Source organism: Vanessa tameamea, chromosome Z (genome assembly GCF_037043105.1).
Source record: "Vanessa tameamea isolate UH-Manoa-2023 chromosome Z, ilVanTame1 primary haplotype, whole genome shotgun sequence".
NCBI classification, from domain to species: domain Eukaryota; kingdom Metazoa; phylum Arthropoda; class Insecta; order Lepidoptera; family Nymphalidae; genus Vanessa; species Vanessa tameamea.
This window is the reverse complement of record NC_087341.1, coordinates 12,464,077-12,479,599: the sequence shown is the minus strand read 5'-3', so window position 1 is coordinate 12,479,599 and position 15,523 is coordinate 12,464,077. Positions and strand designations below refer to the sequence as shown.

The 15,523-nt window shown below is 29.3% G+C and overlaps 2 protein-coding genes across 2 annotated transcripts; one reads left to right on the top strand and one right to left on the bottom strand.

The window, feature by feature from the left end:
- Positions 1–2,591: 2,591 nt before the first annotated feature.
- On the bottom strand, positions 2,592–12,237 carry LOC113401414 (E3 ubiquitin-protein ligase UHRF1-like). Its single transcript, XM_026641333.2, has 16 exons — positions 11,988–12,237; positions 10,480–10,651; positions 10,001–10,358; positions 8,644–8,784; positions 8,240–8,442; positions 7,954–8,054; positions 7,499–7,703; positions 7,227–7,315; positions 6,844–6,928; positions 6,463–6,589; positions 5,784–5,933; positions 5,045–5,183; positions 4,625–4,814; positions 4,125–4,312; positions 3,047–3,145; positions 2,592–2,791 (listed from the first exon to the last, which is right to left on the bottom strand). The coding sequence occupies exons 1-16, from the start codon at positions 12,135–12,137 to the stop codon at positions 2,642–2,644; spliced, it is 2,547 nt and encodes an 848-aa protein (XP_026497118.2). The 5' UTR covers positions 12,138–12,237; the 3' UTR covers positions 2,592–2,641.
- Positions 12,238–13,303: 1,066 nt separating this feature from the next.
- On the top strand, positions 13,304–15,468 carry LOC113401444 (uncharacterized). Its single transcript, XM_064220406.1, has 7 exons — positions 13,304–13,414; positions 14,116–14,208; positions 14,290–14,377; positions 14,667–14,786; positions 14,858–14,973; positions 15,055–15,190; positions 15,284–15,468. The coding sequence occupies exons 1-7, from the start codon at positions 13,331–13,333 to the stop codon at positions 15,427–15,429; spliced, it is 783 nt and encodes a 260-aa protein (XP_064076476.1). The 5' UTR covers positions 13,304–13,330; the 3' UTR covers positions 15,430–15,468.
- Positions 15,469–15,523: the final 55 nt, after the last annotated feature.

Sequence of the window (15,523 nt, the reverse complement as noted above, 5' to 3'; positions counted from 1 at the left end):
TCACAAAATTCGAACAGTCCGAATTTATACATTTATGACGCCATTTTTTCACGAATTCATAATGAATACCACAGATTATTTTAGATGCCTTCCAATAATGTCATGTCAAATCAAGGTCAAAGTTATTATTTCTCTTTACTATAAGCGGCAACGGAAAGAGCTGTAACAAATGTATTAGTAAGGTAACGAGTAGCTTTAATAAAAGTAAGACATGGTTACTCAACTAAAGCTTAAACGTTACCCTTAGGTTGTACAAAAGGATAGTAGAAACAATAAAATCTAAAACAAATTATTTATTAGTCAAATCAACATTACTCCTATTTCGAAAAAACACCCGCTTCAGTAGATCAAAATAAACCTAAAATAAAATGGAATACAATAATCATAATTGCTTTATAGAATTCAAATAATATGTTATACAAAACAGCTAAATTTATAAAATCAATTAAGGTACATTTGTAAGACTTTCTATTAAATTTAAGTGCATATAATATTGAAATACATTACTTATCATTGCTATTTATGTGGTTTCAGAGTCAAGAATAATATAAATCGGAACATTTTTTTACATATTAATGTCATTATCGTAAAAATCTAATTGGGAGACTAATTGTGAGTTTCTGAAATTATGAAAAGTCAGAATAACTAAATACTGTATGCTCATTGGTCGAGTATTGCATCATCCGCCACTGATCTGATCACCATGAAGGGTGAAATTAGTCAATCTGGCTTTAATGAGTCTCAGAAACAATGTGACTATTTCAATTGGTTTAATTTTATACATTAATCATTTCAATTATCAATACAAATTCATAATATATATATGTATAGGAATGTCTACAATAAATTCATATTAATATGACAATTTTTAAAAATTTCTGGTCAGTATCATTAAAACAAAATGTAGAAACTTGAAAGAAGTCAATGTATTGAAACATAATATATAATTAAATTGAACATTAGGTAGGTGTTTTGGGGCGTAACATAAACGAATTAAATGATATTAAAAATTAAAATACACATTAAATTAATAGTTATTGACAATTCAAATTATATCATTTATGGCGTATTAAATTGTTATATAATATTATAAATATTATTAAAAAAATAGGTTGCTTTATTTTACTTCAGCGCTTGACGATTACCATAAAGAAATATAGACATACAAAGTTTTGGTTCATAATACAAGTCAAAATTTAGATACATTTTGTAAGGCACAATTTTCTTCGATCGATCACGAATTTTATCTACCTAATCATCGAATTATATATTGGACCAAAACATTAAACATGAATTACTATCGACATACTAGTGGAGACTATAATTTAGATAAAGAAAATGACGTTTAATTAAATAAATAAACGTTCCTAAATATAATGAATATTAAGTGTAGAAAAATTAAAGTACATATATTTTAACTACTAACAATATTACATTAAATATCAATAATCCTAATACTAATTATATTTGTACTCTCGAGATTAAAAATGAAAATGGAGGTATTTAAAATGTTATAATTACATTCATCAATTAATTACAATAAAATAATAATTCTATAAATGAATTGTTTAAATATATTTATATATAATACACAAATGAAATGAAATAGATTATAATACTACTAAATGTTAATGGTATAACTTGTCAATGATATAATACCAATCTGTCCAGCAGTTCGAGTGTGACTAAACAACATCCATACCTTCACATTTTTAATATTATTAATATGATATACTCCTAAATTTTCATTATAATTAAACATATAACGTAGAAATTAACGATAGATTACGATGAATTTCAGGTTCAATAAGTTTGATTCATATGCATAGCTTTAAAGATAGGATAGATAGGATGACAAATTAAATTATATATTCCATAACATACATAATATTATTATATTATAAATTTATTACATAATTATCATAAATACCGGCCTTGAATTGGATTTATTAGATATTTGATGAATGTAAAATATGACGGAACATAAATATATGTTAAAATGATCTTTTAATTCCCCTTTTTAACATAAAATGGGGATCATGGATAAAATAAATTATTATTTAGTAGGAAAAAAAAGAACATTCAAGTGTAAAACCTAATATTATATCACAAACTATCATCAGCATTGGTTTAATTATACTGAATTGTTTCCTATTACTTACTACATTCAAACTTAAAAGAAAAACTATTTGTTTAAAGTACAAATACAGATCAATCTGCTCAGTTATATTTTTATAATATTATGAAGTTGTTGGCAGAGAAACCATGGTGTAAAACTCTACCTTGAATCGTATGAATTTACCCATAAAAAAGAGTTAAGTAACAGAATTATAAGCTAACCTAAAACTCTCCTTTATTTAAGTTTAATCATATGTAACTTGCTATAACAGCAGTAATTAATTGTTACAATAGTATCTTAGGTGCCATGTCCATGAGCGTATACATCGCGGCGAGTCTATTCATGTTATTCAAATTCAAAATAAACGTTTAATGAGTCTCCACACCGTGTTATCGAAACGGATGTCAACGATGTTCGTCAAGTATTTTAACGAAGGAAACGTCGCGGATTTGTCAAGATTTTTGGATCCGCTGAGATGGCCTTCAACTTCGGTACTAGTTTGTCCAAATTAAGCTGAATTTTCTATTTCTTGCCGGCGTCATAACCGGTCAGAATTGTACGTAATGCGGTTTTTAAATTTTCATTCGGTTGCAACTCCACTTTGGAAAGATTATGTCGACAACAAGGACAGCTTTGTGATTCATTTGATTTGAATGCCAACTTCATACAAGCCTGTAACATAAAAAAAATAAATAAGATGTTAAACGACAATACATTTGAAGATTCTTATGAACATAGCCATAAATAATATTTTAAATAATAAAATAATCACTTTTTTGAGATACTTCGTCGTGTATATTATTTAAAGGTAAGATGACGAAATTATAAATCGCCAATATTTTAAGGTATTATATATATAGTATATAATTACCAACTAAAATACATAACATTTACGTTATAATTTTATTTACTTATTTTATAACTTACCATACAAAAGTTGTGCAAGCATGGCGTTGTCACCGGACTGACGGCCACTTCTTGGCATATAATGCATAAGAAAACTTGTGTGACATGCTCTATAAACTCCTGTAACAATATAATTATTATATATATTTTTTTCAGTTTTATAATAAGAAAATAAAAATATCCGTCTGCCAATGTCCCACTGAGGTGCAAACCTACTCTCTCCTCCCACCCTCTTCTTTCAAGGAGACTGGGCTTTTATAACTAAACTTCTTTAGGACGCTTTGGTAAGCGTATACATGTTACAAAATCTTATTAAACACAAATAGGCTTATCGCCAAGCACGAGATTAATTAACAGCAATCAAGGCAAAAGAAAATAGGCTATTTGACTAGTTTTTAAAATGCATTTTATATTATTTAGTAGAGGTTGAGGAACCCAGTAAAAGTTGTTTTTTTTTAATTCTAGTACATATTTGCTGAAAAATATCAAAGTAAAAATTCCATATTTAAATAGCGCGCGAAATCACTACTTTGACAATATGGCGCTGCAATTGGGGTCGGTGACGTCACTTGCCTGTATTTTAATCTGTGGCACATAAAATGCACATACAGTAGGCAAACGAGGTTAATAAGCAAATGACGTCATCATAAGCCCGACCAATCACGTGTCACGTGACGTGATTGTGTCACGTGACAAACGTTAAAAAAAATACATTTTTATTTATGGATTTTTGAATCAATTAATAATTTTTTTCAACTTTCGTTATTAAATAAACATTTTTAAACTCATAATATATGCTGATTACAATAATTGACACTTTATTTTTCGCATTGTCAAATAGCCTATTCAGTAATGCTCAGCAAAAATCGGTTAGGAACATATTCTATCCATTTTGTATCAAAAATTACACAAATAAATGATATTTGAGTAAAATAAAATAAACAGTATATAGACGTCGAAAAGTTAATTTTCTACCTTTTTATTGCAATATTATTATCGACAGTAGATAAAGTAAGCAAGCAAGCTCTAGTATTAAAAATTAATAATTTCTTATTAAGAATTTTACAATACACAGATGTAACACTATAATATTGTATACCTTTTTGCCTTGCTTTTCGCAAATATCAAGACATTCTCCCCACAGTTTAGCATTTAATGTATCCGATTCAAGAGCTTTCTTCTCATCTGAAGTAAGACCAATTTCTTTCTTCTTTTTATTGGATTTGGGACTTTTTGTAAACATACTTGGTATTTTCGTCTTTGGACTTAGCGACTTATTAGCTACATCTGTAATACATAAAATAATAGCTCTAAAAACAACCTAACAATAATACTATAAAATATAAATAACATGTAAAAATATACAATTTTAAATGTTATTCAAAGTTTGTACACTGCATGGCAAGAATTTGGTAAACTCGTTTATCTGCCTGTGTATATAAAGGTCATTGAGGCATTTAAACACTATATTAACTATCATATACTTAATTTTCTTGTTGTAAGAGTGGACCTCACACATCACTTACTATTTAAAATGGGTTGATTCTATACTAGTCTGCCGGAACCAAAAATAATAACATAATATAACATTAATAATACCTTTCTTTTTAATCTCTTGTGCCTTTTTACTCCCCTGAGTCTTTCGTTTCTTAAGAGGAGGAGATGCTTCAGATTCAGACGAACTCCTATTGCTTTCACGCAGAGCTCTTTTCTTATTGCCTTTACCTTTGTTACCTTTCTCCTTTAAAGCTTTTTTCTCAGCCTCGGCTTCCAAATATCCATCTGGATACTGAAATTAATACATATTGAATAAATACAATTTGAACAGTATTTAACTTAGATAACTAACTTGTTAAAATCGAATTTGTAGTGTACAGTGGGCCAGTGTTATAAAATACGATTACTTTATTTTTAATTTGACATGTATGTGTGTATGAATAATTAAAAAGATAACAATGTAAAGCTCTCTGACAATTTTAAAATTGAAAGAATAAGAATCATATATAATACTCAATTTACCACAATAGGGAATTGCTTAGCGCCTGGCTCCCAAGGCGCTGGATTGGGGTCATCTCGCCGTAACAAGTATTTCCATACACGATATCCGGACAAACCCTTTTCTGGGTAATACTTCACTACTTTGTAGATACCATCATACCTAATCGAAATGTAAATTATAAAATCAATTTTTATACGAGTCCTTATTTACAACATCATACGATATAATTTTGTAAAATTTTGTGAGTATTAATATGAGTAAGAATAAAATATTTTTGATCGTTAATACTTTTATTGATCCATGTTCAACAATGAATAGTGTATGAATAATAAAGGAGCCGAGTTGGCCCAGTAGTTAGAACGCGTGCATCTTAACCGATTATTGCGGGTTCAAACCCAGGCAAGCACCACTGAATTTCATGAGTTTAATTTGTGTTTATTATTCATCTCGTGCTCGGCGTTGAAGGAAAACATCGTGAGGAAACCAGCATGTGTCTAATTTCAATGAAATTCTGCCACATGAGAATCCACCAAACCACATTGGTGCGTGGTGGAATATGTTCCAAACCTTCTCCTCAAAAAGAGAGGAGGCCTTAGCCCAGTAGTGGGAAATTTACAGGCTGTTAATTTAATGTTAATTTAATGAATAGTGTGAGCAACATTTCAGCTGAATCAGTTGGGTGGACCTGGTTTAAAATTTCCCACACACTCTAGTGGATAAGAATTAAATGAAAGTTCGTGAAATGTATGAAAAAAATACCTTATGCCTTCCTTAGGTGCATACTTTGGGAAATGCTTAAGCATTTTATAAGACCGTACAACTCGTACAGGCTTGCCTTGCTGCCACACTTCGCGTGCATCTGCTCCTTTCTCACTCACTTCTTTCACAGCGCAGTTGCGTGCCAGTGCTCTGTTAGGTTATATTGAAAATTAATATATTAAGTCATAAGCTTATTTTCATAGAATACTCATCAAATATCAACACTGTGACATAATTCCTACCAACCTACCAGACCAATACATGTTCATCTTCGCACACAATATGAAACTAACACTTCTGTGTAATAGTAACAAGCAACATGTAGTTTCCAGTTGATCGTTACTGTGACTGCAGCAGAGTGAAACAGAGGATTTCATGATATTTTACCACATCTTTTATATATTAAAAGTAAAAATGGTCGAGTGGCCCGTTAACCATTAAATGGTAATTATCACACTTCGACATATAAAGTGGTCATAGTAATATAACAATAGTTCTCTTACAAGATGTAATTAACATAGAACATGATTAATTTTATATGCTTCACAATGCCTTTACTTATATGAACAAAAATATAATACTGCTTGTTGTTAAATTAACTGTTAAATGTAAAGAAAAAATTCAGACAAGTATATCCTAAGCTGTACTATAAACTGTTCTTTTAATAATCCTAACTTACTTATTTTCCCTAGTGAGGGTCTGGTCACACGATTGTTCAGCTGTACGCTTGTTTCCGGAGAGATCTCGTCCACCACTGCCAGTGTATGTAAACTCATTCCCATAGTCCACATCGTCTTCATATCCACCTACAAATAAAATAAAGTTAATTAATTGACATTACTGGCACTATAAGTAACTGAAAAAGAAAATAACAGATATTAATTGTCCAACCCCTCCTCCTATTTTGATTGAGGTAGTTTTTCACCACACTGAACTTAGTGATATGTTGTTGTGTTCGTTATATGGTCTAGCCACTGGGAGATCTTGAATCCGATAGTAGTAACGATAGTATGTAGTAGAAATTATTATAAAAGTAAATTTCATATAAGTTTTTACTTACCAGATAATACAATACTATAGGCACCTTCGACGTCACGACCATGTATGCCTGACACAGGTGGTCTGTGCACACCGGATTCCGATAGCTAAAACAGGAAAATTTTAATAAACATGCAATAAATTTGCAATTAGAATTGAGACATCTCTGTAAAGTAATATTTTATATTTATTAAACAAAAAAACCATATTGAAACATGTTTTTAAAAGTAAACTTTATCTAAACATCTATAGTGTACTTGTGCTTCTATAACTGTATTGTAAATATAAAGTGATGGGCATCTAAACATATTACTTGTAATAACAAATTGAGTTTTGTTTTATGGCAGTTAAAATATAGACTACAATAATTTATTAAAAATGTGTAAATAAACAAGGGAAAAATACCTGTATTCGAAATCTCCAGCACATTCCAACTTCTATACCCGGAATAGGGCCAAAATGGTTAGGTGGCATAGCACATGTTTTAGTTTTACCTTAAAAATAATAGTGTCATTTAACAAATAATAAATATGAGGGCAAAGAGATTTGTGATATGTAAATAAATAAACAAATGTCCTAGACAAATTTGACTTTTTATAAATAGAAAAGAAGCCCATGCTCAAACTGCAACATTTACACAGGCAATGTATTTCTAACCATTAATTGTAATTACTTACCAACACAAGCCATCCCTCTTCCCCAATCGCGATTGGTTTTAGAGGCGTTACCCTTCTTTGTCTGTTTGGCTGCACCAGGGGCTATGACATCATTGGGATCACGTTTACAAGAGGGACAGTACCAGTCCTCTTCAGGTAACTCAGTAAGTGGAGGAGTAAGACACTTCATATGGAAACCATTGTTACATTCATCGCATAAAACTATCTGAAAAATATATAAAATGAATTTGTTTTATGATTGTGTATTAAATAATATAAAATAATACAAAATATTTATTATAGACCAAAAATTGTTTATCTTCTTCTTATTGGCAGGATTATTCACATAGGTATCACTAGATTATTTACATATGTCTCAAGCCAATGTTTATGAAGCCACTTTACAGTACAGTGTAAGGAATCATAGTAATTTAATAATTAAAATAGATTTATTATTATAAAATAAAAAATGTTACCTTCTCTGGGGATTCTTTTCCTGAACACAGATAACATCCACACTCTTTACAAGGTGAATCCTCATCGTCACGGCATTTTAAGCAATTCAATGGCTGTGATCCTAGTATCAAAAAAATTATATGTTTTAAATGAATATAGCAAATTTTACTGTTTTTCAAGTATATTTTTTAAGATATTAATAATGGCTACATAATATTAATAAATATATTGTTTTAACACATTACATTTTTATTAAGTTAGTGATATAATTTTTTAATTTATCCAATATGTATTGCTCTAGCTTACTTTTTTCAGGAGCTTCTGATATAAGTTTTCTATATTCATTATTTCTTTCTACAACTGGCACTGGTTGTTCCAAAGCAAATATCTTGTCATGAACTCTGACTTTGGTGTCATTTTGAGGTATTGAATCTGGCCCTAAATATAATGTTCCTACCAGTTCATAGTTTATACGTAGTTTCTTAACTTCGTCTACTTTGAAATCATACCTGAAAAAATTAACATAATCATTATCCACAATAAGAAAAAATGCACCTGGAAAAACATTGCTGCACTCTATTTATTGTTACATTCGAATTTATATCTTTTGGAAAATGTTAGATAATTTTTTTAAATCCATAGTATACTTCAATATTAGTTTTGTAATATTGTTAAAATTATTTAATTTTATTTCAAAGTTCGTAACATACCAGTATCCCTTTTCTAGAGGATCATCAGTGTTATGATTTAACATAATTGTTTGTCCTGGTTTCAAGTCTTTGATATTTATTTCTCGTCTAGCTCTTGGTCTTATTTCTTTTAATTTACAATATAAATCAGAGTCCTCTTCGCTACAAATAGATAAGATATTTATTTTGAGACAGCATTAAATTTTAAAATAAAAATTATTTATAATAAAGTTCCTGTCAAAATTGATAAATCATATATTAGTAAATGACAGACCCACTAATGAGGACTATAAGAATTTGTCTAAATAAATATGTGGCGGAGATGAGAATGCTGAGAGAGGAATGTGTGGTGTTACGCGAATGGATAGAGTAAGGAATGAGTACATAAGAGGAAGTTTGAAAGTGGCACCGGTAACTGAGAAGCTATCTGGAAACCGGCTGTCTTGGTATGGGCATGTTATGCAGAGGAATGAGGACCATGTGTGAGAAAGGTTTTGAGAATGGATGTGGATGGATATAGAGGTAGGGGACGACCCAAGAAACGATGGATGGATTGTGTGAAAGAAGATATGGTTAGAAAGAATGTTACTTGTGAGATGACATCCGACAGAGAAGTATGCAAGAAGAAGACATGCTGCACCAACCCCAAGTAAAATTGGGATCAGGGCAGGAGGATGGATGGATGGATGGATGGATGGATGATATGAGCGGTTTCTAACTCTGACACTATTATTTTTTTTGTATTAAATTGTTTTATTTCTTGGAATGTTTATGATGGCTACAGTGTTTTACCATGGTTAACAAAGAAACACTTAAAAACTATGATTTCATTTCTCATATAAACTACAAGCTGAATAATAGACTGAAGTATGAAGCGAAGTACTCAAGCAAATCAAAATTACTCTGAGTTTTTATTATTAACAGAATTATATATATATATATATATTTGTGAGACATTCTTTCTTTTTTTGTAATTTATATTAAATAATTATAGCATATCTATCAAAAGTTAGACTACAAAAAAAACAGTTAGCAGTTAAGTTATATTTATCTCCATATATTTAGTGGTTCTGATAATTGATACAGTGTTACTATACATAACAGGCTCCGTGACTCTAAATGATAGTTTTTGTCTGTATTCCTTGTATATATGAAACTTTTGTACAATTTTTGGTAATCGCTGACACTTGAGTTAAGTACTTTGACATTAATATGCCATCAATGTTAGGCAGCATGGTATCTCATTCATACAACCCATACCAACCGAAATATAACGATTCCACCTTAATAAAAATGAAGTAATTTATTTTGTAGGTTATCTGAATTACAATAAAATCTCGACACATGCAGTACGGAAGTATGGAATAAAAGTACTAACTCAGCATCTAATTGTACTTTATACAAAATATTGTCATCTGTAATTTTGACAGCTTCCACTTTTATTTCTTTTGTTTGTTTTCTTCCTTTTGCAGCTTTGGTAAAATACTTAGCAATGCCTTTCTTCTTAGACTTAGTGTCTTCTTCAGAACTATCACTTGGTGGCTTATTTTCAACATCACTTTCTTTATCATATGATATATCACTAGTGTTCAAACTTTCTTCTGCTTTTTCTTTACTCTCATAATTTACATCTGGATCTAATACTATGCGAACTAATTTTCCTTCAAACCATGCTCCATTTTCTCTATCTTTCATATCTACTAAATCACCAACTGTGTAAAGCTTGCTTTCCGTATCTAAAAGTTTACATAATTATTTTTTAAATATATAGGTAATGTAATCTTCTTTATTTTGTTAATTTTTTCTATTTTATTAGAATATAATAGTACTATAAAATAATATTAGTGTTTTACAAACCTTTATAACTTTTTTCTTTACTTTCAGTCCTATCACCAGGTTTTTCATCATTTTCTTGTGGTTCTGGTCCTTTCTCACCATCTAAACTTTCTACTGGTTGTATTCTTATCATAAGTTGAATGACATCATTGAGCTTAATATTGTAATCATGGAATGTGTACCCATCTTCTAACTAAAATCATTAACATTTAAAAATCAAATAACATTCACTTTCTGTTATGTTAAAATACTTTTACACATATAATGATATGTCATTAATGGTCATATTGAGTTCGTGAATTGAATATAGAACTTTTTTATATTATATATGTATTTTTAATTCACAAAAATAAAAGTTACACAATAAATCATTTCGCAAAGATCAATTGTTAGCATGCACCCGTTAAAACGATTTCTTACACAAATACTATACCACCATAATAATGGATTATGGGTGTATATGTGTAACTCCAACCAAAAGAGTAACAAACAAACATTTCAAATTTAATTTAACGCAATTTAATTAAGCGAGAGCTTGCATATATACAATATTGATTCGCAAAAAAATGGCATTTTGAATATTTACCAAGCTGTTTTACATTATACATTGTTTGTAATGCACGATATAGCAAAGCTAGTAGCAAATCGCATGGCATATGTAAATCTATGGTTTGTTTTACTATATTCTTTCTTAGATTGGAATGTAGGAGTCTGTGATTGAATATTTTTTTGCATCTGCATATGTGTGAGCAATGTGTCATTTCTGTGAGAACATCTTGATCATCAGTTTAAACATAACTCAATGTATATGCAAAAATGATCATATTATTTACCTTTAATTTATATTATATATAAAATTTAAACATTTTTTTGAACACAGATAATTATGATTGCTAGCAATCTAAATTTTATTTTAGGATGACTATTTTTGTTTTATTAATATAGTTAATCAACTCCGAATATAAATAATATTGTATTAAATAAACATGGCTGTCGAAACTGCACAATCAAATGCTCTTATAGACAAATAATATTATATTATTATGCACAATAAATGATACATACTAATTTGTCCAGGCAAGCTTACCACGGCAAGCTTACTTTTTCCATAAATAAGTTTATATTAATAACAAAAACACAAATTATGTAGTTTAATATAAGCTTAAACAAAAATTGTCTCAGTACAAGAACTTATTAAAAAAAAGAAAAGAAATTATGTATGGATACAGAACACAAACTTTTGTTAAAATAGGTTATGGATGACTTTTCTTCTGACGACAGACAAGTATTTTACTTTACTTTTAACTTTTAATATTAGCTAGTCACAAATATGAAATATAGACAATAAATGTTAATGCTTAAGATTAGGGTTTACTTTATTATCATTAAATGTAATCCTTATATCAACGTTATTTAATCACTTAAAAACGACGGAGCAAAGGCGAGAGATTTTACCACCTTATGAATTATTTTTTTATAAGTTAACTGAGTGAAATAAGTAAGTAAAGCACCTGAAACATAAAACTTACCAACTTTCCCCCGTAGAACAACCGTTGTAACTTAGGTTCAACATCGAATTTATCTCTTATTATACGTCTAAATTGATCTATTTTTGTAAGTTTTGACTCGACTACAACAATAGCATCTGGTTTGCCAAAAATTCGTATTCGCACATGCATTTTAAATGTTTTTTCAAGTGATTTATATAGAAAACAGCATGTTTATTCAAATTACAAGAACTTTTGAATGTGATTTATCGAAATCGACAGCTGAACATTACTGACATTGACACTAAAAATAGCGCGAATTAATAACAGAACAGATAAAAACAATACTAAAAAATGTACCAGAAATAAAACACTAGTACCAAATAATTGAATAAAATATCATTCATTTTAAGGATATTTAGAAACAACAGGTTTTTTATGAAATCATTAGTGCTTTTGTAAGTTATTTTTTTGATATGAAAACCAAATTATTATTATTGGCATGTTTAGTACCATAGATAATTAGAAACTCGTGTACCAATGATTGGCACAACTTTATATGAAAATATCATCACACCAAACAAACACTACTCAAATATTAAAAGAAGAAATAAAAAATAGTTTAATACATATTTATTTGTTCATTAATCATATATCGATGACATTTTATATTTTATGTATGGTAATTGGCAAGATAAGATAAGATTTTTATGTTACAGTTACACAAATTTGCATTCAATGAACATTATTTGTTTCTTATTTTATGGATAAAAATGATCAAGTGTCAATTAAAATAATTCATTAAATTTAGGCAGATGTTAACCTAAGTTCAACTCACATCCTTACTATTACGTAGTACTATACTAAATTAAGTTCATGGCAGAGTACCTCAACAAAAGTTTAATATAACTGGTTTAATAAAATTGATAATAACATAACATCCGAAAATAAAATTAAAGAATTAAGTACCTATATATAAAATTAATTCAAAGAGATTACTTTTTATTCATTATAGTTCTGAGAAGTAACATAAATTATTTTATTCTGTATTCCTATTTACTTCTTCCTTTATCGGCTTTAACCGATACAGCTTGTGTTTAAATAGTCAAAGAATAAAGATTACAATAACGCGGAATGGACCGGAATTCGAATCTGCATCTTTTCAAACTCTAGGAGACATGTAAGCCGTTGCCGTCGATATAATAAAACAAAATACATCTATATATTTTTTTTAATTTTTCTGACTCGTTACAGGACTCAAATAAACTATTAAACAATATGAGTGGCGAGCGATTAAATAAATAACAATGCATTCAATTAAGGCAGAGAAATAAAAAAAATAATGGGCTCACTTTTCAATACTATTTTATTTTCATTCTACTAAAATGAAACACATGTTACAAAGTGAATTATTTTTGTTATCTTTTGTTTTATATATAAAACATAATAATGCAAGACAAGCCTCAACTGTAAGTCGAAATAATACAAACATACTTATATTCGTTGGTTTTGTAAAAGTTTCTTATTATTAGGTACCTACATAAACACTCAATTTGTTTATATATTTAATTAAACGTCCAATACAGATATTTCTTTTAATATTCATAGTAAACAATTGAGGTAGTTATAAAATATGTTAGGATAACATCTGAGGATAATATGTTTATATATTTAAAATATTATTATTAAAGGTTTATCATATTATGCAATGTTTATCATTAGAGTGGATATTTAACTCAAAGATAATTGTAAACGTATACTTTTTTTTTGTGTTATAAGTAGGTGGACTGACAAATAGGTCATCCAATAATATATGGTTTTTTACAGTACCACTGCCCATAGACATTGGTACTGTAACAAATATAAAAATTTCCTCGCCAATGCACCACCAATCTCAAAAACTAAGATGACAAACTATATTAAGCTTCACTTATTATAGTTTGTAAAGTGACGATTCAAAAGTGCTTGTAAAAGCGTACTTGAATAAAGTAAATTTTGATTTGTTCCTCCTGTCTGTAGCTAAAAGTTATACTGGCTTATTCGCCCTTTCGTACCAAAACACAATATCTAATGGTGTACCTAGTACCTACCCAGACGGGCTTTTCAAGCACACTTACCGAATTATGGATGTGACTAGGTACCTACTTTAAAGGTAAATCTGTTTTTCTAGCATCCAGTTTTGGTTGCTCGATCATCATTGGATTGGATGCCAAGTAGAGTCAATTCTCTGTACTCCGATGTAGGAGCTTGGAGTGGTAAATTCGTAAGTAATCCTATCATAATATTGTTTTAATCAACTTTTGCCCTATTAATATAATTATATAAGTAAGACACACATTTACAGAGACCAGTAATGGATGAAATAGAATCCGATGAAGCATTAAGATTTTATCAATTTTTAAATTACTTAGATGGAGGAAGTTTTGGAACAGGTAAATGATTATTCTTCAAATTTTTCCATAAATTAATTAATCTATAAACCGATCAAACAAAGAAAAGTAGCTGTATACATTTTCGTGTCAGTAGGATTCGTGAAAAACAACTTAACCTTAAATATTTAACATCAAAATTCTTTCAATTTATTTGATTGCAATATTATTTTATGTAATAGGATTATTTTGTTTGATTGGTTAATTTAAAAATTATTTTTTTCTATTTCTATTTTAAATTAATCAATTAAAAAAATATAAAATAAAAAAAAACTTTTTATACGGGTTTTAGGCCCAATAGACGAATTCGTAGATGCGATGAATAGATTGGCGACGTACATGAAACAGCAGAACAGTCGAGAGACTCAAGTTAGGGGTATGCGTGAGTTAGAAGCGATTAATGGAGAAAAAGGTAATATTTTATGTATCATATTCAATATAATATACCTACTTTTACCAATTATATTCAATTTATTGCGACAGGCAACAGCATAAAAACTGTTTTGGAAATAAGCACCGTTATAATGAGGAAAAAACGCAAGTTCTTCTGTACGGGAGAAGTAAAGGAACCTATAGTTAACAATAAAATCATATGTAAGGTAAATTTTGGGCTTGGTTTAAAAAAAGCATCAAATTTTGTATCTAAGAAATGGTTTGTAAACATTTTTTCTAAAAATTAGGACAGAATATTACTTCCAATTGCTGGATCGTCTTGTAGAGATGCCATTATGTATTGGCACCCGAGTCTTACGGAGGAACATTATTGTGTCGGAGCCCTTGAAACAAAAAGTTCGGTTCACATCATGTACGTGGAAGGTAAGAAAAAAAATTACACACTTAGCCATTAGTCAGAGAGAGAGAGAGAGAGCGACAGAGAGAGTAGTGAGTTATCTTAATTTATTTTTTCAGGCGAATTGTTTTGCAAAGGAGACGACTACTCAAAACGCGAGTATTTATTAGCGTGTGATTTTTATGAGGATCAAGAAGCTCCGGTTGCTGATTTACTGCAATATTATCCGGATCCCGATCCGGAAATATCTCCAAAATTATTTTAAGATTATTAATACTTTAAAAAATAAACATATTCAACATTACCATGTATATTTAATTTACTATATTTTATGAAGATAGATTTTAATTGTTTTAATA